At 37.2% G+C, this 26531-nt stretch overlaps 1 protein-coding gene across 2 annotated transcripts in view; it reads left to right on the top strand.

Annotated features, from left to right (window-relative positions):
• The window catches only part of MAN2A1 (mannosidase alpha class 2A member 1), a 177561-nt gene that overhangs the window by 54209 nt on the left and 96821 nt on the right, over window positions 1-26531 (top strand). For both annotated transcript variants that reach the window (XR_014838488.1, XM_003123823.7), the window contains exons 5-8: window positions 11550-11677; window positions 18710-18883; window positions 21717-21903; window positions 25951-26128. Coding sequence is in view for 1 of the 2 variants with exons in the window: in XM_003123823.7 (XP_003123871.5) it covers window positions 11550-11677; window positions 18710-18883; window positions 21717-21903; window positions 25951-26128 (667 nt within the window). In the remaining variant the exon portion in view is untranslated. The remainder of the gene's footprint in view (window positions 1-11549; window positions 11678-18709; window positions 18884-21716; window positions 21904-25950; window positions 26129-26531) is intronic.

The following is a 26531-nucleotide window of genomic DNA, read 5'->3' on the forward strand; positions in this document are numbered from 1 at the left end:
GAAAGAGTTTTTATATTGCCTCTGCTATTTCTGTTGAGACCAGCGTTCAATTGAGAAGCCCACTGAGTTGTTTGAATCTTGAACAGTTTATGTATTCTCCAGAATACTGACAAACTTCTCTATGTGGACCTTTTTGTATGAAATAGGCTCTAAATGTTTAGAAGGGGAAGGTCCCATTAGATAAATTGTGTCTTCACCATATCCCTGGGTTTATTGCTTTGCAAAAATGCAAAGTCTTTATCTCATCTTTCTACCATTCTTTTTTCCTAGGTTTAATGGTTAAACGAACCTTCTACCCTGTCTTTAAATTCTCTCTGATTATTGAAATCAGTGGAGTCTTTGAGGTTTCTTTCTTAAATAATACAAATCCAAACTTATATTTTGCAAACTTATATGCATTTTGCATCTTGAGTTCCCTAGGAAAAAGTACCTTTAAAGTTCTTATACTGCATTATACATTTTATACAGGTCAGATTTTATAGTATGTAACCAAAGTCTGCTATAAAATTGCAGAGCAATGAGAAATTACAGTGTGTCTTGTGATATTCAGAGTAAATTACAAGTTTGAATTGAGTTTAGAGCCTAAAGATACTTAGCTTTTCATCAAAGGAATCAAAGCAGTATACGAGTGTCTAAAATAACTTTGGTTCTAATAGTTGAAGCCGTGTTGTACATTTATTTTAGAAAGTATATATTTCATCCCCTCCTGCTCCAATCCTAGTTTATCTGGAGTCAGGTGGTTTCACTCTGCTTTCACCTCTCTTTCCTCAGCTGCTGGCTTCTGTCTACGTCAGTTATGGGTGTAGCCAAGAGGACTTCTCAGCCACTCCATCCATTGGATACATTCTCAGTTCTCCAGGAGGATTTCATTGCTTGACAATGACCATTCCATTCTCAAAATTCTTTCTTTTTTCTTGTCTTCTGCGACCTGGAAAGTTCTTTCTCTCCTGATTTGAGTCCTGCATTGCTGAACATTCCTTTCTTGTCACCTCTTGACTTCCTCCTCTGCTCCTTCTAAAAGTCCCAAGTCTTACCTGGGCAATAGCACTCTTGTTTCTCCTCTTCATTTTGCGTGCCTTTCCACACTGGTATTTTAACTTCCAGATGTGTGGGCTGCCTCCAGATCTAAAGCTCTACCTGCGATTTCTTTCTTCTTCCCTAGTTTAGGATAACAGTAACAGCTAAAACCTTCTGAGTTCTTACTCTGTTGCAAAGAAGGAGGCATGTTCTGAACACTTAGATGGGTCCTATAATATTTCTGGACCCTTCATTATCCTCATTCTACCATTATAGGAAATTGGGGCAGGGATGGTAATGATTGTGTTCCTAAGTTTCCCCCAGCTAGCAAGTCAGGACCAGAACCAGAACCAGAACCAGAACCAGGGCTCTTGCTGTTGTGTGCTCTGCCTTTCCATCTGCCATTTCTGCCATCCAGTCCAGCCCCAAGCCTGTCACTTCTCCCTTTTAGTATCTGCACTCAGACCCTTGCTTTATCCCCTTTACTCCTGTTTCCTGCTCTGTAGAAAATCTCCAGTGGTCTTCCTGTTTCAAGCTGTGCCACTTGCAGGTGTGCTGCCTTTCCCCAGCAGACTTAGGTTTCTAATCCATGAGTCTGCCCTCCTTTCTTCCTGGCTTTAAAATGCTTCAGTGACAGTTTAGTGTCAAAAGGTACAGCCCAGCTTCCTTTGCCTGGCACCTTGTTGGTTTTGCTCCCTGACTCCTCCCTCCTTGTCCAGCCTTACTTCCTGCCTCACACTGCACTCTTAGCCATGCTGAACTATGTGGGTGTCCTCAGTCACAGGTTGTTTTCTGCTTCTTAGGAATTTGCCCATGAGTTTGGCCAAGAACCTTTTTTTTTTTTTTCTTTTGTATATTGGATAATCTCAATCCTACCTATTTTTCAAAGTTTGACTGAAAGATTACCTCATTGCCAAAGCCTTTCCTTATTTTCTCTATTGTCTATTCAACAAATATTTACTGCGCTAGACTCCAGGCATAAGCAAATGAGTGAGACTGACCTGATCCCAGCCCTCAGGGCGGAGCAGGGAAGACCGTGTAATTAACACAGTATCATGATAAAGTGTTTCCTTGTAAGGTAGCAGGAAGGGGGTCATGGAAGGCCTCCTGAAGCAGGTGGCACTCAAGCTGAAACCTCAAAGGCTAGCCAGGTATGAAGCAGGTGGTAGAGGGTGGGGAAGGAATTCCAGATTGTGAGAGGAGAATTGTGATTATAGACCAGGAACTAGCAAGAACATGGCATGTTCAGACACCTGCAAGAAGTTTATAAGGTTGCAACAGTGAGGGGGAGGGTGTGCTTGCAAAAGCTGAGTAACCTGCGGTCGCGGTCGTCAAGAGATGCAGATTAAAACTATTACAAGTATCCCAAAGCCCTTTTAAAATGGCTGAAATTAGAAAGACTGACAACACTAAGGCTTGAAAAGAGTGTTTAACACCTGGAACTCACATACACTACTAGCGGGATGTAAAATGAGACATCTACTTTCTGAAAGACTGCCAGAGTTTTCCAATGTTAAACATACATCATGTCACCTCAGTGTTCCCTCCTAGGAATTTATCCAAGAGAAATAAAAACATGTTCTCCAAAAGATTTGTTTAGACACTTTCATTGCAGAGTCCCCATAGTGACTTCGAAATGGAAACAGTTCAGAGGTCCATCAACAAGATAATGGATTAAAATTTTGTGCCATATTTAAACAAGGAGTACTACTCTGCAATGAAAAATACTGAACTACACTGAATTATGGATGAATCTAACAAACATGTTGGTAAAAGCATCCTGACACCAAAGGGTATTGTATGATTCCATTTTATGAAGTCTAAGAGTAGCTAAACTAACTATTGTGATAGAAATCACAAAGGAAGAATATCTTTCTTGGGGAAGAGGGTAAGGTAGGAATTGATTGGACAGAAGCTTAAGGGAGCTCTTCAAGTTGATGGAAGTAGCCTATTATCTTATGTTGGATAGTAATGACAGGAGTACAAATAGTTGTCAGAACACAGCAAACTGGACACGTGTATTATGTGTTGTGATACCTCAATTAAGAATACTTTAAAAAATACAGTATAGCCATAAACATAATACTACCTGTCGATTAACATGGAAGGATGTTCATTGTATATAGTACCAAGTAAAATAAGTTGGATAAAAACTATGCCTGCCATAACTCTTTATGCATTTATAGCAAGATACTAAGAGTGGATTTAAAAATTTTATGCTTCAACCTCATGTATTTTCTGATGTATTTGAATGAACATTTTATTAATTTTATTTTTTAAAAATGGGAAGATGAAGTAATATTTACTAGACAGTGAAATATTTAAATTATACCTTATTAAAACTTTACAGAAACTATTAAGCCATCTGAGAAATTTTCTTAAATAAATTTTCATGACTATTGTATGCTTAGCTTTGTTTCCTTTCAGTGCTTCAGAGTAATCAGGATAGAATAGCATTTATAATTTAGAAAAACTTCTCATTTGATTCATAATTTAATGTAAACTCAAATATGTAAAGTATACACAGTGAAAGGTAAGGTACTAACTACTCCTGTCTCCCATCATCTAGCTCTTCTCACAGAAGGTAGCTACTGTGACCAGATACTTATCTAATTTATAGATTTACAGAAAAAGATATGCACATGTCGGAGTTCCCGTCGTGGCGCAGTGGTTAACGAATCCGACTAGGAACCATGAGATTGCGGCTTCAGTCCCTGCCCTTGCTCAGTGGGTTAATGATCTGGCGTTGCCCTGAGCTGTGGTGTAGGTTGCAAACGCGGCTCAGATCCCACGTTGCTGTGGCTCTGGCGTAGCCACCAACTTCGGTGGCTACAGCTCTGATTAGACCCCTAGCCTGGGAACCTCCATATGCTGTGGGAGCAGCCCAAGAAATGGCAAAAAGACAAAAAAAAAAAAAAAAAAAGATATGCACATGTCCATATGTGCAATGACACATTCATATAAATGATAGCATGCCATGCACATTGTGGGTTTTTTTGAACAAGTCTTTTTTTATTGTGATAAAATGTATGTAATATGAAATTTATCATTTTTACAATTTTATGTGTAACTTTCAGTGGCATTAAATACATCCACATTGTCATGCAACCATAACCATCAGCCACCTCCAGAACTTTTTGATCATCCCAAACTGAAATGCTGTATCTATTAAATGATAACACTGCATCCTCCTTCACTTCTGCACTGGCAGCCACTGCCAGTGGCTTCACTTCTGCTTTCTGTCTCTATAAATTTGACTGTGCTAGGTACTTATAAGTGGAATCATACATTTTGTTTTTTTTTGTTTTGTTTTTTTTTTTTTGAAAATTGAAAGTTTTATTTGGGGTGAAATTAGCACTTAAGCCCTGGAGATGGCATCTCAGGGAGCCCTGAGAAACTGCTCAGAGCAGGCAAGGCCCATGGGATGGGGCGGCGGGGGGTCAGGATATATAAGTTTTGCAACAAAGGGAAGGTAGTGGGAACAAAAGATTTACAGATAACCAGATTTACAGAAATGTCTTGCTTACTTAACGTAATGTCTTCAAGGTTAATCCATGTTGAAGCATGTGTCAATTTCCTTCCTTTTCAAGGCTGAATAATATTACATTAAATGAATATATTATGTTTTGTTTATCCATTTATCCATCAGTGGACATTTGGATTTTTTCTACATTTTGGCTCTTGTTAAAAATGCTGGAGTTCCTGTTGTGGCTCATCAGAAACAAACCCAATTAGTAGCCATGAGGATGCAGGTTCAACCCCTGGCCTGGCTCAGTGGGTTAAGGATCTGGCATTGCTGTGAGCTACAGCTTGGATCCTGCATTACTGTGGCAGTGGCATAGCGCTCCAATTCAACCCCTAGCCTGGGAACTTCCATACACCCTGAGTGTGGCCCTTAAAAAAAAAAAAAAAAAAAATGCTGTTATTGGAGTTCCCACTGTGGCTCAGAAGGTTAGGGACATGATATTTTCTCTGTGAGGATGCATGTTCAATCCCTGGCCTTGCTCAGTGGGTTAAGGGTTCAGTGTTGCTGCGAGCTGCAGTGTAGGCCACAGATGTAGCTTGTATCTGGTGTTGCCATGGTGTAGGCCCTAGTTGAAGCTCCAGTTCGACCTCTGACCCCAGGGACTTCCATATGCTGCAGGTGCAGCCACAAAACAAGGAAAAAAAAAAAAAAATGCTGCTCCAACTGTGGGTGTATAAATATCAATTCACGTCCTTCCTTTCACTTCTTTTGTGTATATTCCCAGAAGGGGGATTGCTGGATCGTATAAAAGTTTTATATTTAATTTTTTGCAGAAGTCCTGTACTGTTTTCCACAGCAGCATACCATGTTACGTGGCCATCAGCAGTACTCAGGGTTTTCACCTTCTTCACATCTGTATCAATATCTATTTCCTTTTTTTTTTTTTTTTTTTTTTTAATAATAGTCATCCTAACAAGTTTTGTAAACCATTCTTTTTAAACTTAATATATCTTGGGGAACCTTTCAGGAGAGAGGAATAGCTATCTTTTTAAAGGCTGTATCAAAGTCTCTTTTATAAATGGGCCCTAACTTCACCCAGTTGATGACCCTATAGGTCTATTTGTCAGTCCATTGAGTACATCGTCATCTTTAGTGTTTATCGTCTTCCCTCATTCTCCTCAGGGGATTGGTTCTAGAACCTGCCCCACATACCAAAATCCTTAGATGCTTAAGTCCCTTCTATAAATTGGAGTAGTATTCACATATAACCTACACACATTCTCCTGTATACTTGAAGTCATCTCAAGATTAATTATAATATTCAGTACAATGTAAATGCTATCTAAATAGTTGTAAATACAATGTAAATAGTTGCTAATATGCAGGACATTCAAGTTTTGCTTTTTGGAACTTCGTGGAATTTTTTTTTTTCTTTTTTTAATTTTCCGTCAGAAGCTGGTTGAGTTGGTGGATGCAGAGGCTGCAGTTATGGTGGGCCGACTGTTCGATGCTTTTGTTTCTTTTTATACTTTTATATATTTTCTGACTTCATTTTAATGAACAAGGATAAAAGTATATATGCATTCTAAAATTTGATGGTTTTTGCCAGCCATAAGTAACAATACCTCTTTCCAAACATCCTTGACATCATAGTATGTTCTACAATTTTGGGGTCTCATTGAAGTTTTAATTTGCATTTCCTTATGAGTGAGGTTAAACTTTTCAGGAGCTAGTTATTTTTGACATATCTGCTTCATACCTTTTTTTTTTTTTTTTTTTTGCTTTTCTTTGGGATTATTGGTAACCTTTTCTAATAGGAACACGATTTATGTGGTGAACAAAACAGATGGGATTTCAGCCCTCATGAGCTTACAGTCTGTTGAAAGACAGTAAACATGCAAATGGGTTATACATTTTGTGATCATTGCTGTGAAAGAAAAGTTTTGGCTTTTATGAAAGCTAGTAATTTAAGTGGGTTTTGGGTGGAGTGTGGTGGCCAGAGAAGGCTCCTGAGGGATCTGTTAAGAGCCACTGAGGCCAATATTGGGAGGGAAGAAACATTTCAGGCAGAGAGAATGAACTGAAAACTCAGAGAAGGGATATGGCTGAAGTGATGAAGGAATGAGGAGAGATGACTAATTGGCCATCTGTAACTCATATGCTCCCTAAAGACAGGTGTCCACAACATTCAGAAGTATACAATGAGTTACTATGTGAGGGGTTTAAAAACAAATCTTATTTGCACCCTCTTATTAGATACTCCGCATGAAAGGCATATAAATCAAATAATCTAATGAGCAAAAGTTTTTAGGCTATTAGTTGATTCATCGAGAGCCTGCATCTTTCTGAATTTTCCATTTAACTAGTTCTTTATTTAAGAATGAATCCCTGTGCATCATCTTATATTATTTCATATTTCCCCAGATGTGTGATTACAAAGTCAACTCGTTTTCTCATGTGAAATTAATTTGCGATTCTTTGAAGCTCACTAAATGATGCATTGTTTGCTACTAAGTTATCTGTAACAGTTTTCCCATTAGGGAGAAAAGCTTCTCGAGTCTGTCCTTCTGTGTGTGACCAAATTCCAAATGTGTGCTCTATCTACATAGGGGAAAAAGTGACTCTCAGATAAAGTGATTTGTAGCATCTTGTGCTTGGCAAGTAAATTCATAAATGTAAATGTTGAATCTGGGGCAATGTGAGCTGTGGCAGATATGCTCAGCTTCATTTTGATCAGTGTTTTCTTAAGTTTTTTCTATCAAGTTCTCAAAGCATTGAAATAGTAGAAACAGAAGTCCATGGTGGCTTACAAGTTAACCATTTATAAAAGTAAAACGGGTATTATTTGTGAAAGTTAGTATCTGGTTTCCTATTTTTTTTTATTTTCTGCACATATATATTCTTTCTGTCTTTTCATTTGTTTCTAGATCTCTAGTTTATTAGGAAATATTAGGAAGAGCATATGTACAAAAAATTGCCAGAAACCAGAGTCTCTCCTGGCAGGAATTAAGCAATAGAGCCTATGAGGTGGGCACATCTTTTTTGATTTGTACTCCCTTGAAAATGGCAGAGAAATAGCTCAGTTCATGCTTGTTGAGCACCAAGTGAACAGAAATACTTGGAAGCACCTGTTTTTGTTTTTAGGAACTTTTTCAGGGAGTTTATTTTCCTCATTAGTTGATTTTTTTAAAAAATTATGAAGGTGTTGAATGGGCAGTTTGCATTCACACTATTTTATGTTGTTAACAATGGCAATTTTAAATACAGTTTTTTGTTTTTGGTAGGCTAACGTAGCTTGCCTATTGCTTATAAATGCTTTTTCTAAATATTTCCTGGAGTGTTGTTTCTGTAGGGCTGTCAGTCCTGCTTTTTGTACCTGTCACTAAATGGTGATGATGTTGCCGCTCTTCTCAGTCATTAGGTCAGCATTTTCTTCACATTTATTTGGACTTTGTTTTTTTTTTGTTATTAGTCAGATACTTGTTAAGTACTTATCACACATGTTGTAGAAATCAGGGGTATAAACAGCAAATTTGCACATGTGTGGGCATTTTTTTTTTTTTTTTTTTTTTAGTTTAACTGGTCGAGTGGCATGTGTTTTTGCCTAACAGAGTGAATATTTTATATTAAACCCAGCCTTTCTGCCTATAAGACTGTCTGGTTTATAATCTGAATTTTCCCATTCATATGTATAGACTAGGGAAAACAGGCAGTTCGGTGAAATAGGCATACCACCAACCTGATTGTCTGGCCAGGGGTCCGGTCATTGTGATGTTACTTCGTATTTTAAATCATGTCGTCTCTTTTCTTCCATTTTTTCTGCCTAACGAAAGAAAGAAACTATGCAGAGCAAAACTAAAATCTATTTTCTTTCTGTCCTTTTATTGTGACATCATTGATGCCTCTTGTAACCTTTTCATGTCATTTTTCTTAACCTGTATGAGCCATTTCAGGTATTAGTTCTTTGGCTTCCATGACATGATATCTTGGCTTTCTTATGAGTTTGTTTTAAATCATTCTGACTGAAGATTAAAAAATAAAAATAAAAACTATAATCCACCTTCCCCACTAATTTAACAGCTATTTTAATGATATAAACATTTTAAAAATTTATTTCTCAGCTTTATATTCTGACCCACTGATGTGCCTCTTTCTGAGTAAGTCGCAGTTGCATGGTAGCTTTTAAAATATAAAAACACTGGAGTTCTCGTTGTGGCTCAGTGATTAACGAATCAGACTAGGAACCATGAGGTTGCGGGTTTAATCCCTGGCCTTGCTCAGTGGATTAAGGATCCGGCATTGCCCTGCGCTGAGGTGTGGGTTGCAGATGCAGCTCGGATATGGCATTGCTGTTGCTGTGGCTCTGGCGTAGGCCAGCGAGCGGCTACAGCTCTTATTAGACCCCTAGCCTGGGAACCTCCATATGCTGTGGATTCGGCCTTAGAAAAGACAAAAAAAAAAAAAAATTATATATATATATATATATATATATATATATAAACACATTTTACAAAGGGGAAGTACAGGTTGCTCCTTATTACTCTTTTCTAGAATGTTTCAGGCTATAGTCATAGATTTCTTCTTTTTATCTTTAACGTTTCTTATCACCTCAGTTTCCCTTATATTTTTCTTCTGCTTGATGCTTATCTCTCCTTTTGACTGTTTTCTCCAGACTTCCCATCTTTCTCTATTTCCTTTCTGTTTCAGTCTTCCAAAACTTAATTTTTACATTGGCCTTTTTCCCTAAACTTACTTCTCTTTTTCAGCTCCTTTTGGCTGCCTGTCACATCAGATAGGCCTATCCAAATTTATATTCATTACTGCAAAATGAGTCTCTTCTCAACTGAACTCCACTCTCTGTGTATTAGCACCCCACCCCCATTAGCCACTTGGAATCAAAACCTCAAGTCTTATGTGCTTTGATCCTTTCTTCTATGTCAGGCATTTCCTAATTCCCAAACCTCTCCTTTTATCAAACTTCTCCTCTCTGTCCTTGTTCCTTCTTCCCTACCACAAACATATTTGGATCCTGTCACTTCATACCCAGATTACTCACACTCCTTTCTCTTTCTTTTTATCTTTTTTCTTTTTGTCTTTTGTCCTTTTAGAGCCGCACCCATGGCATATGGAAGTTCCCAGGCTAGGGGCTGAATTGGAGCTGCAGCTGCCAGCCTACATCACAGCCACAGCAACACCAGATTAAAGCCGCGTCTGTCACCTGCAACACAGCTCACAGCACCTCCAGATCTGAGCTGCATCTGCGACCTACACCACAGCTCACAGCAACACCAGATCTTTAACCCACAGACTGAGGCCAGGGATCAAACCCATATCCTCATGGATACTAGTTGGGTTCATTACCACTGAGCCACAATGTTCCCATACTCGCAATATCTTTTTATTGTATACAAGGAAATCTTTCATTTTTAGAAATTGTGTCCATTATCCATTCTGTCATTGGTTCTGTGATCATGCATATGTTTGAAAAAATTAGATGTTTTTATAATGCTGTGGCTTCTATTATATACCTTATAGGAAAATATTTATTCTTTATGTCTCTGATCTGCTTCAGTTAAATCTGGCTTTTTACTTGGCTGTTAGCTATAGGCATTCACTTTATCCTTCTTAAAACTGCTTTTCCTTCTGAAATTTTACACCATTTTCAGAACCTCCTTGACACTTAAGATGCTTGCTTAAGTTCTTGACATTTATACTTCCACAGGTAGTTGTTCAAAATTTTTCCCATTAAATTTGATTTTTTATTTTTTGTCGTATTTTTTTAAATTTTATTGAAATATAGTTAATTTATGATGTATTAGTTTCAGGTGTCCAGCAAAGTGAATCGTTTATACATATATATATATCCATTCTGTTTTCCCATACAGGTTATTACCAACTATTGAGTAGAATTCCCTGTGCTATACAATAGGTTCTTGTTAATTATCTATTTTATACAGTAGTGTGTATGTGTTATTCCCATTCTCCTAATTGCTCCTTCCCTTCTGTGGTTTCTTCCACGGTTTTTAACAGTTGATGATTTTTTTTCTTTCCCTAAGGAAGCTATCTTCTCATAGCAATTCAGTCTTCTGGGGCTGTGGATCTACCCAGTGGACAGATGATAATAGTGTTTGAGGTCCTCACTCAGTAATGAAGGATATGTTTATAGCCTACATTATATCTGACTCTGAATCAGGGTGCTTTATAATATTTTCCATGTTCCCAGAAGCATGTGGTATTTACTGGCTTTGCCATTATTATCATTCCTTTTGTACTTGGCATGATTAACTTCTCAGTGTCAGAAATACTAAAATGCTGATTTTTTGCCATAGATGTAATGAAAAAAAATACTGTGCTTAAAATGACAGCCCTCTAATAAACACTTCTGAGTAAAGCATATACTCTGAGTAAAGCACTTTGCTAGGTGCTTGGCAAGATCCAAAAATAAATCAGACCTAGTTCTTGGCTTTGGGGATTTTGAAGTTGTGTGGGAGATTACACGTTTATGAAATAGAACTTTTGGAGTGGTCTGCATAGCTCTCCCTGGGGCGAGGGGGGTGATACTTTGCTAAGGATGCTTTATCACCAGGGTTCCAAAGTTGAAATCCATTCACTGGTTTAAACAGCTTTTTTTTTTTTTTTTTTAAACAACTAATGTAAATACTGATTACATTTATTTTTTGTTTATTTGTGTTTTTGTTTATTTGTCTTTTTAAGGTCACACACCCCTCCCCCCCTTAGCATATGGAGGTTCCCAGCCTAGGGGTCAAATGGAAGCTGTAGCCACCAGCCTGCACCACAGCCACAACAATGTGGGATCCAAGCAGCGACTGCAACCTGCACCACAGCTCACCACAATGCCAGATCCTTAACGCACAGAGTGAGGTCGGGGATCGAACCTGTGTCCTTATGGGTACTAGTCAAATTCATTTCTGCTGAGCCACAATAGGAACTCCAATACTGATTACATTTAAAAACTGTCCTTAATGTTCATAATGTCTTACTTTTTGATTTGCTTTAAATTTTCTTACACATGTTAATGTAAATACTTATGTTATTTTCTCCCTAGTTTACTAGAAAATGGTCAGTTTGAAATTGTGACAGGTGGCTGGGTTATGCCTGATGAAGCTGGTACACATTATTTTGCCTTAATTGACCAACTAATTGAAGGACATCAGTGGCTGGAAAAAAATCTAGGTATGTATTGATATCTTTCCCCTTCATTTGGACTACCTTGGATGGATAATTTTGGGGAAAGAGATAAGGGTCCTTTATTTTGTTTTAGTTACTAGTTTTCCTCATAGTGATTATTATTGAATAGTTTATTTTTCACTAATTGATGATGTTTCTTGGATCATAAACTCAGTTACATAGATAAAATATGGTACTTTTAGGGTCATCCAACTTGTTTCATTTATTATTTTATCTATTAATTTTGGAATTTTTTTCTAAAAAATCCTACTGAGATTTTAATTACGTATTTGTTAAGACTCTTTATCATATGAGACAAATCCTAATTAACTAGATTAAGCAGAGAAAAAAGAAGGAAAGAAAAATATTATTTTTGTCATTGAGAATTCCAGAGATAGGGTAGCCTCAGGTAAGGTTGGATCTGGGGGACTTAGATTATATTGTCTGGATATTGTCTCTTGACTCTGCTTGTTTTTGTATAGCTTAAGTCTTCTCCTGGTGCATAAGATGGCCATAGGCAACCAGGACTCTGATCTTCCTGATCTAACGATTATGTGAAAGGGTTTTCTTTACTATCTTGCCTAATTGGGCCCACATTGGGTTAGGTGCTTATCTCTGAGCTGAAATCACCAAGGTCTGGTTAGTCTGATAGAAATGGTCATTGAGGGTTAGCCTCACCTGAACCATGTGAATGAATCCTCTACCAGGAAGGATGCTGTTACCACAGGAGTGAGGAAGGGAATTCTGAACGATAAAATCAGATGTTCATACAACTCATAAGAAATTGTGACTAATGGAAATCTTTATGATACCTAATATTTGCATTCTGCAACATGGTTTGTAATCGTTTTCAAATATTTCATCTCTCAATACAACTTTGTAGTTTTCTCTGTGGTAAATATACATGTTTTATTGAAGTTATTTGTAGATATTTTATTATTTTAAAACTTTTTTTTTTTTTTTTGTCCTTTGAGGGCCGCACCTGTGGCATATGGAGGTCCCCACCTGCGGCATATGGAGGTCCCCAAGCTAGGGGTCAAATCGGAGCTGTAGCTGCTGCCCTATGCCAGAGCCACAGCAACTCGGGATCTAAGCCGTGTCTGCAACCTACACCACAGTTCTTGGCAATGCCGGATCCTTATCCCACTGAGTGAGGCCAAGGATCAAAACCGCAACCTCATGGTTCCTAGTCGGATTTGTTAGCCACTGAGCCACGATGGCAACTCCTTTTTTAAAACATTTTGTTGTTAGGGATAAAATCCCCACCAACACCATTAATATTTTCTTTTTTCTTTTTTTTTTTTTTTAATCTTGGAATAATTTCAAACTTAAAAGTTGTAAGAATACCACAAAGCACTCCCATAAAGCCCCCAACCAGATTCACCAATTATTATTTTGACACGTTTCTTTACTTTTCTTCTCCTTCTATATAGTTCTTGTTGTGCGTGTTATTAGAGTAAGATACCATGTCTGTGCAGAAAAGAGTTAACACGGCAGGTCTGAAACTTGAAACTGTTTTCTTTAGAAAGGTCTTGCTTGCAATGTTAGCCTTGGTGGATGTCTGAGAACTTGGATTTCTTTTCTTTTTTCTTCTCTACTCTTCTCTCCTTTCTTTTTTGTTTCTTTTCTTTTTTTTTTGCATTTTAGGGCCCCACCTGTGGCATATGGAAGTTCCTTGGCTAGGGGTTGAATAGAAGCTATAGCTGCCAGCCATAGCCACAACCACAGCAGCTCAGGATCCAAGCCTCATCTGTGACCTACACCACAGATCACAGCAAGGCTGGCCAGGGATCGAACCCATATCCTCATAGATACTAGTTAGGTTTGCAACCCACTGAGGCACAAGAGGAACTCCCAGATTTCTTAAATGATGAGTGACTCTCTATGTTTAAGCCATTTGTAAAAACATTGTAGTTTATGCTAAACACTTGTTTTCTTCTGGGAATTTAGAATGATATTATTTATTAGGCAGAGGGTATCCACATGACCAGCTCCCCCAGTAAAAACTTTGGACACACTGTCTCTCTAATGAGCTTCCTTGGTTGACAGCATTTCAGGTGTTGTCATCATTTATTGATGGACATTAATTCATCATTGGGTGATTCCACAGGGAAGCTTGTGCCTAGTTTCCTGTGGACTCTGCCCCACATGCCTTTTCTCTTTGTTAACTCTACTTTCAGTCTTTCACTGCAAGTCATAGCTGTGAGTATGACTGTATGTCTAGTGCTGCAAGTTTTCTTGTCACTCAACCTAGGGATGGACTTGGGGACCCCCTACTCAGTGCCACTTTTCTTAAATACTTATGTTCTGAGCCAAAAATATGCACTTTATAAACCTCAGTTTTTTACGGATTATTTTTTTTATGTTTAGCTTTTATGGATGTGTAATTTACATGCAGTGTAACATATAAATCTTAACCGTGGAATTTGAGCTTTGACAAATATATATACCCATTTAACCACCTTTTCATCTCCAGAAAATTCCCTCATCCTCCCAACTCTCCTTTGCATCCAACTCCTCTGATTGCTGTCAGTGCCAGTTATTTTTGCTTATTTAAGGACTTCAGATATATGGACTCACTCTTTTGGATCCAACTTCTTTTGATCAGCATAGATTTCTTTCTTACAGCTGTGTTGTTTCACATACCATAGTGTACAGTTCAGTTCTTTTTAGTTTTAGTTCACAAAGTTGTGCAACTATGACTACCATCTATTTTTAGAACTTTTTCAATATTTCAAAAAGAAGTGTCTTACTCATTAACAGTCACACCCCTTTCTGACTCCTCCTTTCCCTTTGCCAGGGCCAAATGACCACTAATCTATATATACTTAGTAGATTATATATATAAAATACATAGTAGATTTTATATATTTACCTATGAAATTGACTGTTCTATACATTTCACATAGATGGAATAATACCATACAGCCTTTTGGGACTGGCGTCTTATACATGGCATAATGTTTTCAAGGTTTATCCATGTAGTATCAGTGCTTTATTCCTTTTTATGGCTGCATAATATCCTATTGTATGGATATGCTGTATTTCTTTATACTTTGTCCATCTTTGGCTGATGTAGACATTTTTAGGTTGTTCTTCCTGTAGCTAGTATGAATTATGCTGCTATGCACATTTTTGTATGTTTTTGTGAGGACAAAATTTTTTATTTCTTTGAGGTGTATATCTAGGAGTAGAATTGCAGGGTCCTATGATAAATGTAGTTTAGCATTTTAAGGAGCTGCCTAATTATTTTCCAAAATGGCTGTATCATTCTGCTTTCCCACCTGCAATGCAATGAGGGTTCAAATTTCTCAACATTTCACCATTTGTTACCGCCTTTTTTTATTTTAGCCATACGCTGTCTCATTGGGGTTTTGATTTGCATTTCCCTGAAGACTAATCTATTAAGCACCTTTTCACGTGTATATTGGCTATTTGTATATTTTCTTTAGAGAAATGTCTATTCATGTCATTTGCTTACTTTTAAAATTGGGTTCTTTTTCCTTTCATTGTTGATTTGTAAGAGTTCTTCATAAATTTTTGATACAAGTTTCTTGTCAGAGAATGATTTGCATTTTTTTTTTCCCCATTCTGCGGGTTGTCTTTTCATTTTCTTGAATGTATCCTTTGATGCACAGAAATTTCAGTTTTGGTGAAGTCCACTATATCTGTTTTTTCTATTGTCCACTTGTATTTTTTGATGTCATAGCTAAGAAATCATTGTCTAACCCAAGGTTATAGAGATGTGCTAATGTGTTTTTCTTCCCTAGGCGTTTTATGGTTTTAGCCATTACATTTAGATAATGACCACTTTTGAAAAATATGAAGTTTCTTGTAACTTCGACTGCATCTTATAAATTAGTGTTCTTACTGTTGTTTTCTAAACAGTTTAGAACCCCATGTTTTGGAGACTTTCATTTTTACATTTGATTATGAGATGCTTTTTTAAATTGTTTAATCTTTGTTTGTTCCTTTCTCCTTTCATGAACTTTATTATGTAAATTTGACCATTAGGAACTTTTTTTTTAAGTTTGAATTTTTACGGTTTTGCCTAAAATATCCATCTTTTAACTGTTCTCTAACTCCTCTTAAACTTTAAAATTAAATATACTGGAAATAATCCAATTTTATTAATTATATTATTCAGATTATTCTGATTTTTAAATCTGTTAGATTTGCCAAAAACTGACTGGTGTGTTTTATTCTTTTTAATGATCATTTCCTGTAATTTTCTTGTTTTTACCTTTCTATGTTTTGACAGTCTTATTCTTATATGAAAATGTAAAATCTTTCCTGGATTTTTTTTTTTTTGTCACGCATGCCTTTTATAAAATTTTGGATTGTTCTTATACTGCATTTTTCCCTAATTTTGTCACTTACACCTTTTAAAAGAGTATTTGCTAATACCAAGGAAAATCCTAGCGGGATAGTGGGTTCCTTATTCTCTCCCTAATTTTACCTCTTTTCCTATATCAGTTTTAAAGATGTAGTTGACATTCTCTCTTTCCTGTGTTATTACTTCTCAAGATTCCTTAACCCTTACAGCTAGGTGGCTATTCCTGTGTGTCAAATGATTTTGATATGGAAAAGATGACCATTGATGCTAAAATCTCAAGACATCATTGTAATCTTTCATGTTGATTTTTACTCTTGTTTGTAAGTTTCTTTTACCCTTGTCATTTGGGGCAACACATACTCCTTTTTATTACATAACTTAATTTTCATTTAATTTGAAATTTCTAAAGAGTTGCCCGATAATATTTGGGAAGAATTGTTGTATATCCTATAGAGTTGGCCCTCTCTCTTCACTAACTCTCTGATGATTCAACTAACCCTGGATGGAAAATGATTGAAAAAAAAATTCTTTGAAGTTCCAAACAGCAAAACTTGAATTTACCATGCCTGCCAACTACTTCCATAGTATTTACGTTGTATTTACAACTGTTTATATAGCATTTACATTGTATTGGTATTATAAATAATCTAGAGATGATTTAAATTATAGGCATATCCGGTTTTACTATGCTTCACAGAGATCACTCTTTTTACAAATTGGGCGTTTTTCACAATCCTGTGTTGAACAAGTCTATTGTTATCATTCTTCCAATACCATTTGTTTTCTTGCTATCTCTGTGTCAACATTTTGGTAATTCTCGCCATGTTTCAAACTTTTTCATTGTTGTTATATTTGTTGTGGTGATCTGGGGTCCTTGATCTTTGTTACTGTTGCAGAAAGGTTAGGATTTACTGAAGGCTCAGATGACAGTAATTTTTAGCAATAAAGTCTTTTTGTTTTTCTTGCAGTTTTATTGAAATGTAATTGCTCCGTAGCACTGTATAAATTTAAGGTATACAGCATAATGATTTGACTTAACATCTATCATGAAAAGATTATCTCAATAAATTTCGTGAACATCTGTTATAGAGATAGAAAATTAAAGAAACAATTTTTTTTTCTTATCCTGAGAATTCTTAGGATTTAGCCTCTTGAGCAACACTCCTATAGATCATACAGCCATGTTCATGACATTTATCACGTTGTACATGACATTCCTAGTACTAATTTATCTTATAACTGGAAGTTAGTACCTTTTGACCACCTTCCTCCAGTTCCCTCTCCCCCAGCCTCCACCTCTGGTAACCATAGATCTGATCCCTTTTCCTATGAGTTTGTCTTGTTTTTAAAGTATAACTGACTTACAACAATATGTTAATTCCTGTTTTTCAGTGTAGAAATTCAGTATTTATATACATTTCAAGTTGTTCACCATGATAAGTCTAGGTTAGGTATGTCATCATGCAAAGATATTACATACTTAGTGACTGCATTCCTCATGCTGTACATTTCAACCCATAACTCACTTCTTTTGCCTCTGGAAGTTTGTACCTCTTAATCTTCCTCACTTATGTCTTTCCCTCTCCCAGCCTCCTCCCTTCTAACCACCCATTTGATCTCAGTGACTATAACTGTTTCTATTTTGTTACATTTGTTCATTTGTTTTGTTTTTTTACATCCAACATGTAACTGAAATCATGCAGTATTTATCTTTCTCTGTCTGACTTATTTCATCAGCAGAATGCTCTCAAGGTCCATCAATACCGTTGTATCAAGATTTCATTCTTTTTGTTTTGTTTTGTTGTCTTTTTAGGGCCACACCTGCAGCATATGGAGGTTCCCAGGCTAGGGTAAAGTTTAATTGGAGCTGTACCTGCTGGCCTGCACCACAGCCACAGCAACAGCAATGCGAAATCTGAGCCGCGTCTGCGACCTACACCGCAGCTCACAGCAATGCTGGATTCTTAACTCACTGAACAGGGCCAAGGATCGAACCCCCGTCCTCATGGATCCTAGTCGGGTTCGTTAACCACCGAGCCACGACGGGAACTCCAGGATTTCATTCTTTTATATGCCTGAGTAGAACTGCACTGTGTGTACATGTATATACATAAATATATAATGTGTGTGTGTGAATGTGTGTGTGTATATACACACATTCACACACACAAAAGTTGCTTTTTTTCCTCCCATCTAGGATACAACCCAGAATCATATCTTGCATCTAGTTGTCATGTCTCCTTAGTCTCCTTAACCTGAAACAGTTCCTCAGCCTTTCTCTGAGCTGTTTGACCTTGATATATTTGAGGAGTACAGACCTCTGTTATATAAAGTCTCTCAATTTGAGTTCACTGCAGTGAACATGTGGGTGCATGTATCTTGGACGGCAGTGACTTGGTCCTCTTTGCTTCTCTAGCTCTGCCAAGTACAGTAGCTTCCTATACCTCTGAAATGCCAGGGTGTGTATTTCAGGTCCACCTGATTAGGTTGCAGGGTGATTCACCCTGCCTGGGAAGACAGGGCAGTGGTAAGACCCTCCTCCCAGGGACTCCTGCTGGCAGTACTCGCTAAGGGTAACGCTGGGCAGCACCTTTATCTTGGACATCAGGAGACCAAAGAACTCTGACGGGTCTGAGTGTGTTGTAATTTTCTATCTCCTTTAACAGTTCTTTAAAAATAACACTTATTTTCTTTATCAACAGGAGTGAAACCTCGTTCTGGTTGGGCTATTGATCCTTTTGGACATTCACCAACAATGACTTACCTTCTAAAACGTGCTGGATTTTCTCACATGCTTATCCAGAGAGTCCATTATGCAGTTAAAAAACATTTTTCATTGCATAAAACGCTGGAGTTTTTTTGGAGACAGAATTGGGGTATGTAGGGTTTGACGAAAGTTGAAGATCTCCCTTGACCTGGGTGTTAATTCACACGCATATGAACTCATGCTGTTAGGGACTTTATTCAGTGTCAGTCTTGAAAATCAGGTTACCTAAAGTCACATGTAATTATTTTGTCAGTGTATTTGTGTCAAGAGTCTTTTAAACAGTGATGAAGATATGTATATGTAGAACATGGGAGTTCTTTTTTTTAAGCCTAAAGGAAGTAAGTAAAGAAACTAGTCTTGCATTGCTTCTGTTTTAAAAAGTACCTGTTTTATGACTAAGTTGAACATGCATCAGACTGATATCTAGTCACATATTTCTTATTTGGCCAGTGTTTCTTCCTTCTGTCTCTCCTGTCTCTGCAGCTAGTAAGAACAGCCCTCCTATCACCTCTATCACTTCTTTTCACACTCTTCTGTGGGCACCCAGGTGTTCAAGGACTAACTTCTGCAGCTCTGTTTTGTGGGGGAGATGACAAGATTTAGGCTTTCTGAGAGGCCTTTGCCTTTCTGAACCTCCACGTAATTCAGAACACCTTGTTTACATTTTTATTTTTATTTTTTGAGTCCTTCTTATGTGCTCTTCATAGTTTTATGCACTCTTTCATTAAATCTTTAGTTCTCCTTTGAATTAGGTTCTATTATCATCCCTTTTAAATGGTGATGGAACAGAGGCTTAGCTATGTGAAGTAAAGTCATATACCAAAAATCACACAGATAGAAGGTAGAGAGCCAAGATTTGAATCCAGTTCTGTGCAGTTCCAAAGCCAGACCTGTAACCCCTAGCATATGTTGCCATCCTAGTATTAAGTCCTCAGTAAGGTTTCATCTGAACAAAAGGGTTCCATTGCTAAAACGGTGTTTAGAAATTCCTGTTACATCATACTTGCTTCTCTGTGATATCTAGACCCTCCTTAAGTGTTTCAGAAAAATCATTTGTAAATCTAGACAGTATCTTTCTTATGTATATTCTTGTTTTTTCAGTAAGGAAACATATTAGCTGTATAACTTTTATCCTTGAAAATTAAACCTGTAGGGAAGCCAAAAACTTGTAGGGAGTTACGTCCTATATAGCGTGATCAGATGCAGGGAGCATGTTAATTTCTAAAAAATGGATTATTAATTCAAAGAGGCTCTACTTAAACTATTTTTTTACATTCAAATTGCCCATAAATATCAATCAGTAAGAAATTACTGAGTACTTTTATGTACTTAATACCATGCTAAGAGGAAAGAGAGAAAACATCCTTGTTTATGAGAAAATTATAGTCTAATTTGGTAAAAGACAAACAGCACTAAATGCAGCAGATAAACTGAAATGTGTAAATGAGCTGCTAAATAGTATGGAGTGAAGAGAGGTAGCAGGGTGTGGAATATGTCCTTGATCTGTAAGAGAAAGAAGGAGGGAATTGTCATCAGCTCTGGGACTGTGACCACTCAGTGCAAATAACAAGTATGAGTGGCCAGCACCCATGGTGTGCCAATCATGAGTATGATTCAGTGAAACAACTTCCAGCACAGAAATACGTGGATTGTAATATTATTAAAAGTTGGGAACAAACTGGTAATTAATTTAAATAGAGTCTGAGATAAAACTGGACTATTTTAAGACTTACTTGATAGATTTGGACATATTGCTTTCAAATTATATTTTGGAATTAAGTTGAGCTTCTTTGTGTGTTCTGTTTCTTAATGAAGCAGTTGTTTTCAGTTTTTTAAGTGTGCATTTTGCCTTTTGTTTTTACTTCCTGTTTTTACTATAAAAGCAACACATACCCATTGCCGAGAATTAGAAATCCATATGTAAAAGGAACATGATATTTCAGGTCATGATCATAAAATAATTACTTTTAATTCTTTGTGAAGTCCTCCAATTGCACTTGGTGGGACGCTTCTGACCTCTCAAGAGCAGTGTTATCAACATATACCAGCACTGAAAGTTCAATGGAAAGCAATTCCACAGAGTTCTTGTTATGGCTTAGTGGTAATGAACCCTACTAGTATCCATGAGGATATGGGTTCAATCCTTGGCCCTGCTCAGTGGGTTGGGCTGGGCGTTGCTGAGAGCTGCAATGTAGGTCACAGATGTGGTTTGGATCCTGCCTTGTGTCTGTGGTGTAGGCCAGCAGGTTCATTCGTAAAAAAACAAAACAAAACGAAAACAACTCTCCATCAGGAACATTTGCGCATTTTCTGTGTTTCTTTGTTTGCTTTGATTCTTCTTTTTGCTTTTGAAGATTACATTTACCTTTCCTCTGCCCTCTTGGCGAAATGTCATGTTGGCAGTTTATTGGTGAATATCATGCAGACCCCACAAACTCTCCTGGGTTCACCTCTTTCTTGTGACTACAAGACCAGGATTTTCACAGCCCCCACCCCTTCTTCCTTTATTTGTTGACTTCCCCCTTTTTGTCCCTTCCTCTCTTCTCTGAAGCTCATGATCTCTCTCAGAGTGTCTTGTTACCTGAGATAGGAACAAACATAGCAGGAGCTGGTAGCCAGAGATGGGCATAGCCATAACTTTGGATGAGCCGGTTATAACTTTTGCTTCTCAGTTTATATCCTTCCAGGTCAGCAGATGCTACTTTATGACGGAGCCTTTCTGTCTTGGCTACTTTTAGATAGAAGGAGTAGATAGAGACTAAGATGTGATTTTCTTCCTTCTGGCTGGTGGTCATGAAATACTGCTGGTATTAAAGTTAAAAAAGAGATTGTTGATTTAGGGTAGGGCTTGTATTATATGTGTATAAAGTACTGGCATTTTCAACGGTTTTGGGAAAACAAAATTTATAAACACAGGTTTGTCTGTTGGCTCTTTATTTTAGATCTGGGATCTGGCACAGATATTTTTTGCCACATGATGCCTTTCTACAGCTATGACATCCCTCACACTTGTGGACCTGACCCTAAAATATGCTGCCAGTTTGATTTTAAAAGGCTTCCTGGAGGCAGATATGGTTGTCCCTGGGGAGTCCCCCCAGAAACAATTTATCCTGGAAATGTCCAAAACAGGTATGAAAATATGCATTTTGTCAAGACAGCATCTTGAACCAGCAAGGGTTAATGGCTGATTGCTGAAGAGGTGAATAAATGGGCGTTAGTATCCAACATTACTCTTGTTCAAGGTATTCATTCAAACTAGATCTAAAGCAATTTAAAAAGGCCTTGACTATGATGTTATGACTTAATGGAAAATGAACAATAGTAGATCAATGTACAATGGATAGCCTATAATATGCTGTTATTACCGTCTCTTTTGCCCTCATTATGAAAGCCTTCTACTGTGTTTGATTGATTTCATATATTTTTGTTGATTATAAAACTTATGGCTTCTATAGTAGAAATTGGTAAGAAAAGCAACTCAACTGCAAAAACACATTTATTGAAATGGAACACATAAAGAGTGTAATTATCTGTTCCCTTAATAACAATTTCAATAACAATGAATGCTGCCCACCTCTGATGAATGTGTATCTTTGCATTTTCTGATGTTTTCGACTTAAAGAAAACTTTTATTAGGAATGTTATACTTAAAATTTTTTAAACAAAAATCAAAGGAACGAGTCTTTTTGAGTATATGTGTGTGCAGATGGTTTGCCCATCTCATTAAACCAAGTAATCTGTACTTCTAATTTTGGTACTTTTAAAGTTTAATTTCTTCACTTTAATGGTATGTAATTCATTAAAATAAAGCATTGTGTTGTTGTATAAACCACTCAGCTCTGCTAGAAAAATAATACAGCCTATTAAAATAAGATCGTTGTGCCATGTTCATTTATTTAAAAAAAAAAAAAAGCTTTTGAAAAAGTACATGTGAGTATAAAGGTGAGGTTGGGTCTCTTTGTCTTGAGTCCCTGTGGCCATAAAGAAAATATTCCAGTGTGGGCCTCCGACTGTGGCAGACACAGAAATATTTCAGCTTGGCAGCCTTCTTGAAGCCATGAATCCTTTGTATCAAAATCTGGCTTTCATAGTATTTTGAAAAACTTCCAAGAATAGGGATCAACCTGCTTCATTTTCTTGGTTTTTAGAGCAGTCAGGCTCAATAAAAGAGCCTGAACAGTCTGCTTTCTAGTGTCCTTAGGCATAAGAGAATAAATAACCCAGTATATTATGTAGCAGTAGGTATAGTGAAAAGGAAGTAGTTGTGGGGTTGGAGTGGTGGTGGGGTGGAGTCCTTCTCTGTCTACTGGGGAAAACAGCTCTTTGACCCTGGATGGTATTTACCCTTATCCACTCAGCTCAGAGGGTCAGGGATAGGAGACTTCTTGAAGGGTAGCCTAATGCTTTAGTTGGGGAATCCCAGTGCACCTCTAGATAATGTGAAGCTCTTCATTTTCTCTGTTGGGTGTTGCTGAGAGTACCTGGGAACTGTATTGTGGGAACTGTATTTTGCTGTGTCATACAGCCCTTCAAAGATTACCCTCCTGGCATATACCTTGTGCTTGGTTAAGTTCCAGTGATGCTGAAAGTGGTTTCCAGGCACTTGGGATTTGTGGATGAATGAATCTATATAATATTCATAGAGATTTTTTCTTTTAACTTCTTACAAGTCTTGAAGTCTTAACTCTGCTTGTTACTTCCCACACAGACACCACCTTCCTTTGGATGTGTGACAAACAAAGATCAAACGTGGGCATTCCAGCTTAATGACGCTTGATTTTTTTAAATACCCTAAAGAAAATGAAATTTAAATGTAAAGTACAGGTGATATATTCAGTATGTTCAGGTCAACAGGTTTCTCTATTTTGCAGAGAAAGAAATTCTGTTCTTCAGCAAGTTCCACTTTGGGTCTAGTACCATGTCTTTTATACATGACAGTGTCGGATGACTTGATGATTCAGGTTTTTTTGGTTGTTGTTGTTCTAGTTAAGTTGCCCTTTCTTACCTGTTTGAATAAGTGAAAAACAAATTCTTTAAACGTGATGTTGGCCAAGGCATTCATCCTTAATTTACCATATATTTAGTGAGTGTTCACTAACTGCCAGGTGGAGTAGGTTGGTCCCTTGGCTTTCCCAGCATTGACACTTTTTGAGCAGGAGCTTGGGAGGTAGGATAGGTGCTAAATAGAAAAGGCATGTCATTAGTGTTTGCGATTTCTTTCTTCATATGTCTTTTACACATGTACACACAAAATGTTGTGTACCTAGTGGTAAATCTTGGAGTATATTTAAATGATCACATATCCTTTTGTCATGCTGGGTGCCTGGGGGATCTCACTGTATGCCCACTCATAAGTCTATCTTATATCTGTGATTTTTATATATATTTTTTTCTCTTATTTCATCTGGTTTTATATATTTTTCTAAGTGATTAATCTCACTGTGTGTGTCTTTTTTAACTGTAAGCAATAATCTAAAGTTGTTTGGGGAAGATGTAGAATATTAGCAAATTACTAGAAAAAATTAAGTACTATATTGAATGCTAATGTCAGAAAACTCAGTATTATATTTTATGTAAGAATATTATGGTTATATTTTATTCACCAAGTTATTAAATTGTTGTTAATTTAATATTTGCAAAGCAGTTTCAGAGACTATCAATATCAAAAGATCATATGAAGTACTAAATATAGTTAAATGTTTTCATAACTTCTATAAAATATATCTTTCCATCATTGATGTTCATTCAGTTTTTTCCATACATTTTTATATCATGAATTAGAGTTTACTTCTGATAATCATTGAAGAGAAAAATGAAATACTTTGTAAACAGTGTATCTGTCATTTATCACTTTTTTTTTTTTTTTAAGCTTTGGTGTTACACATATGGAGAGCTTCTCTGGGTTCATCTGCTTTTTAAAATTCACTTTCAGAAGGTCTTCTTCTCAGTTTGTGTTCCCAGACTTCCTCTAATGATGCCCCAATTCTGCATCTCCCAAAGGGTTTTGTGCAGAATAGGAGAATATGAAATATAAAAGCACATCAGCACATTATGTTTAGCTGACCTTTCAAGTCATGGGTTAGGGCCCAGAGAAATAAAAACCAAAATAGCTCATTCAACTCCTAAGCTCTATCTGTTGATCATTATTAAAAAGGACACTGTGACAGATAACGCAGGTTATTGATGGAAGGTGTTAAATGAGCTCATTTTCTTCCTTTAGAGAAGGAAATATGGTTCTGTAATTGGTTTCATTCATAATACCTTTCTATATCTAATTAGGCAATTGTTGATTAGAGAAAGTGATATTAAGTCAAAGAAAACTTCACAGTTCATATAGTTGAAAAATCTGTACTATCTTCTTGGACTAAGTCATTTTACAACTCAGACACTCTGGGAGCCAAACTTGGTGGCTGGCCTTGAGGACAGCATTGATGGCTCCAATAATTGCATGCCGAAGTTGGTACATGACTTCATTTTGCTGAGGATAATACGTTGGAATAGTATGATGTTTTCCCTCTGATAAGAATTTATAGGAGTTTGTGTCGTGGCTCAGTGAAAATGAGTCTGACAAGCATCCATGAGGATGCATGTTTGATTCCTGACCTTGCTCAGTGGGTTAAGGATCTGGCGTTGCCATGAGCTGTGGTGTAGGTCACAGATGAGGCTCAGATCTGGTGTTGCTGTGGCTGTGGCATAGTCCAGTAGCTGCAGCACCAATTCGACCCCTAGCCCGGGAATCTCCATATGCTTCGGGGTGGGCCCCATAAAGACCAAAAAAAAAAAAAAAATTATAAATATTTTTTTCCTTTTTGGCCACCCCACAGCATATGGAGTTCCTGGGCCAGTGGTCAGATCCAAGCTGTAGTTAACGACCTAAGCCACACTTGGCGGCAATGCCAGATCTTCAATCCTACTGTGTCGGGCCAGGGATTGAACCTGTGACCCAACATTCTCAAGACACCATTGATCCCATTGTGCCACAGAGGGAACTCCAAGAATTTATGACTATTTTAAATGGATAATGAAAATTAGTATGGTAGTTTAAAAAATCTGCTTCATAAAACATGCTAAGCTAGAATATAGGTAACCTATATTTTACCATAACACGGTTTTTATAATGAGTTGCCCATTGTTCTTTTCTTAGTAGTATTCCTCTTTTCCCTTTTTCTTTTGTAGGGCTGAGATGCTTCTAGATCAATACCGAAAGAAGTCAAAACTTTTCCGTACCACAGTTGTCCTGGCTCCACTAGGAGATGATTTCCGCTACTGTGAACGCACAGAATGGGATCATCAGTTCAAGAATTACCAGCTGCTTTTTGATTATATGAATTCTCATCCTCAATACAATGTTAAGGTAATGAGAAAATACTTTATTATGATACTGTATTTGAAGTTGAGCCTTCATTATTAAACAAGGCTAAAACACAATAGCCTTAGTTTCTTTGTCTCACATCCCAGTTTTCCTCGAATGTGTAGTTCTTCTACAAAGGAATTCACGAAGAGGAAAATTACCTTATCTTGCAGTTTCATTTCTAAAGTTGTCCCTTCATACCATTCACTGGGGATGAAAGAGGCATTACTGTATGTGATTGAAGACATGCACCTACTAAGTTGCGATGTTCCTTTGCCACTGATGCCCTCTTTTCCTACCAGCACTAAGAGTTTATTGTTTCTCTCTTACAATTGCATCCTGTGATTTAGTAGTGGGACTGGCAGATGCAGATGCACCTGTCAGGAATGTTGCAAAGAAATGTCTT

This window comes from Sus scrofa, chromosome 2 (genome assembly GCF_054392235.1).
Source record: "Sus scrofa isolate SSC_HxYL_T2T_F1_AM1 chromosome 2, Sscrofa_HxYL_maternal_Yorkshire_Landrace_v2.0, whole genome shotgun sequence".
In the NCBI taxonomy this organism is placed as follows: domain Eukaryota; kingdom Metazoa; phylum Chordata; class Mammalia; order Artiodactyla; family Suidae; genus Sus; species Sus scrofa.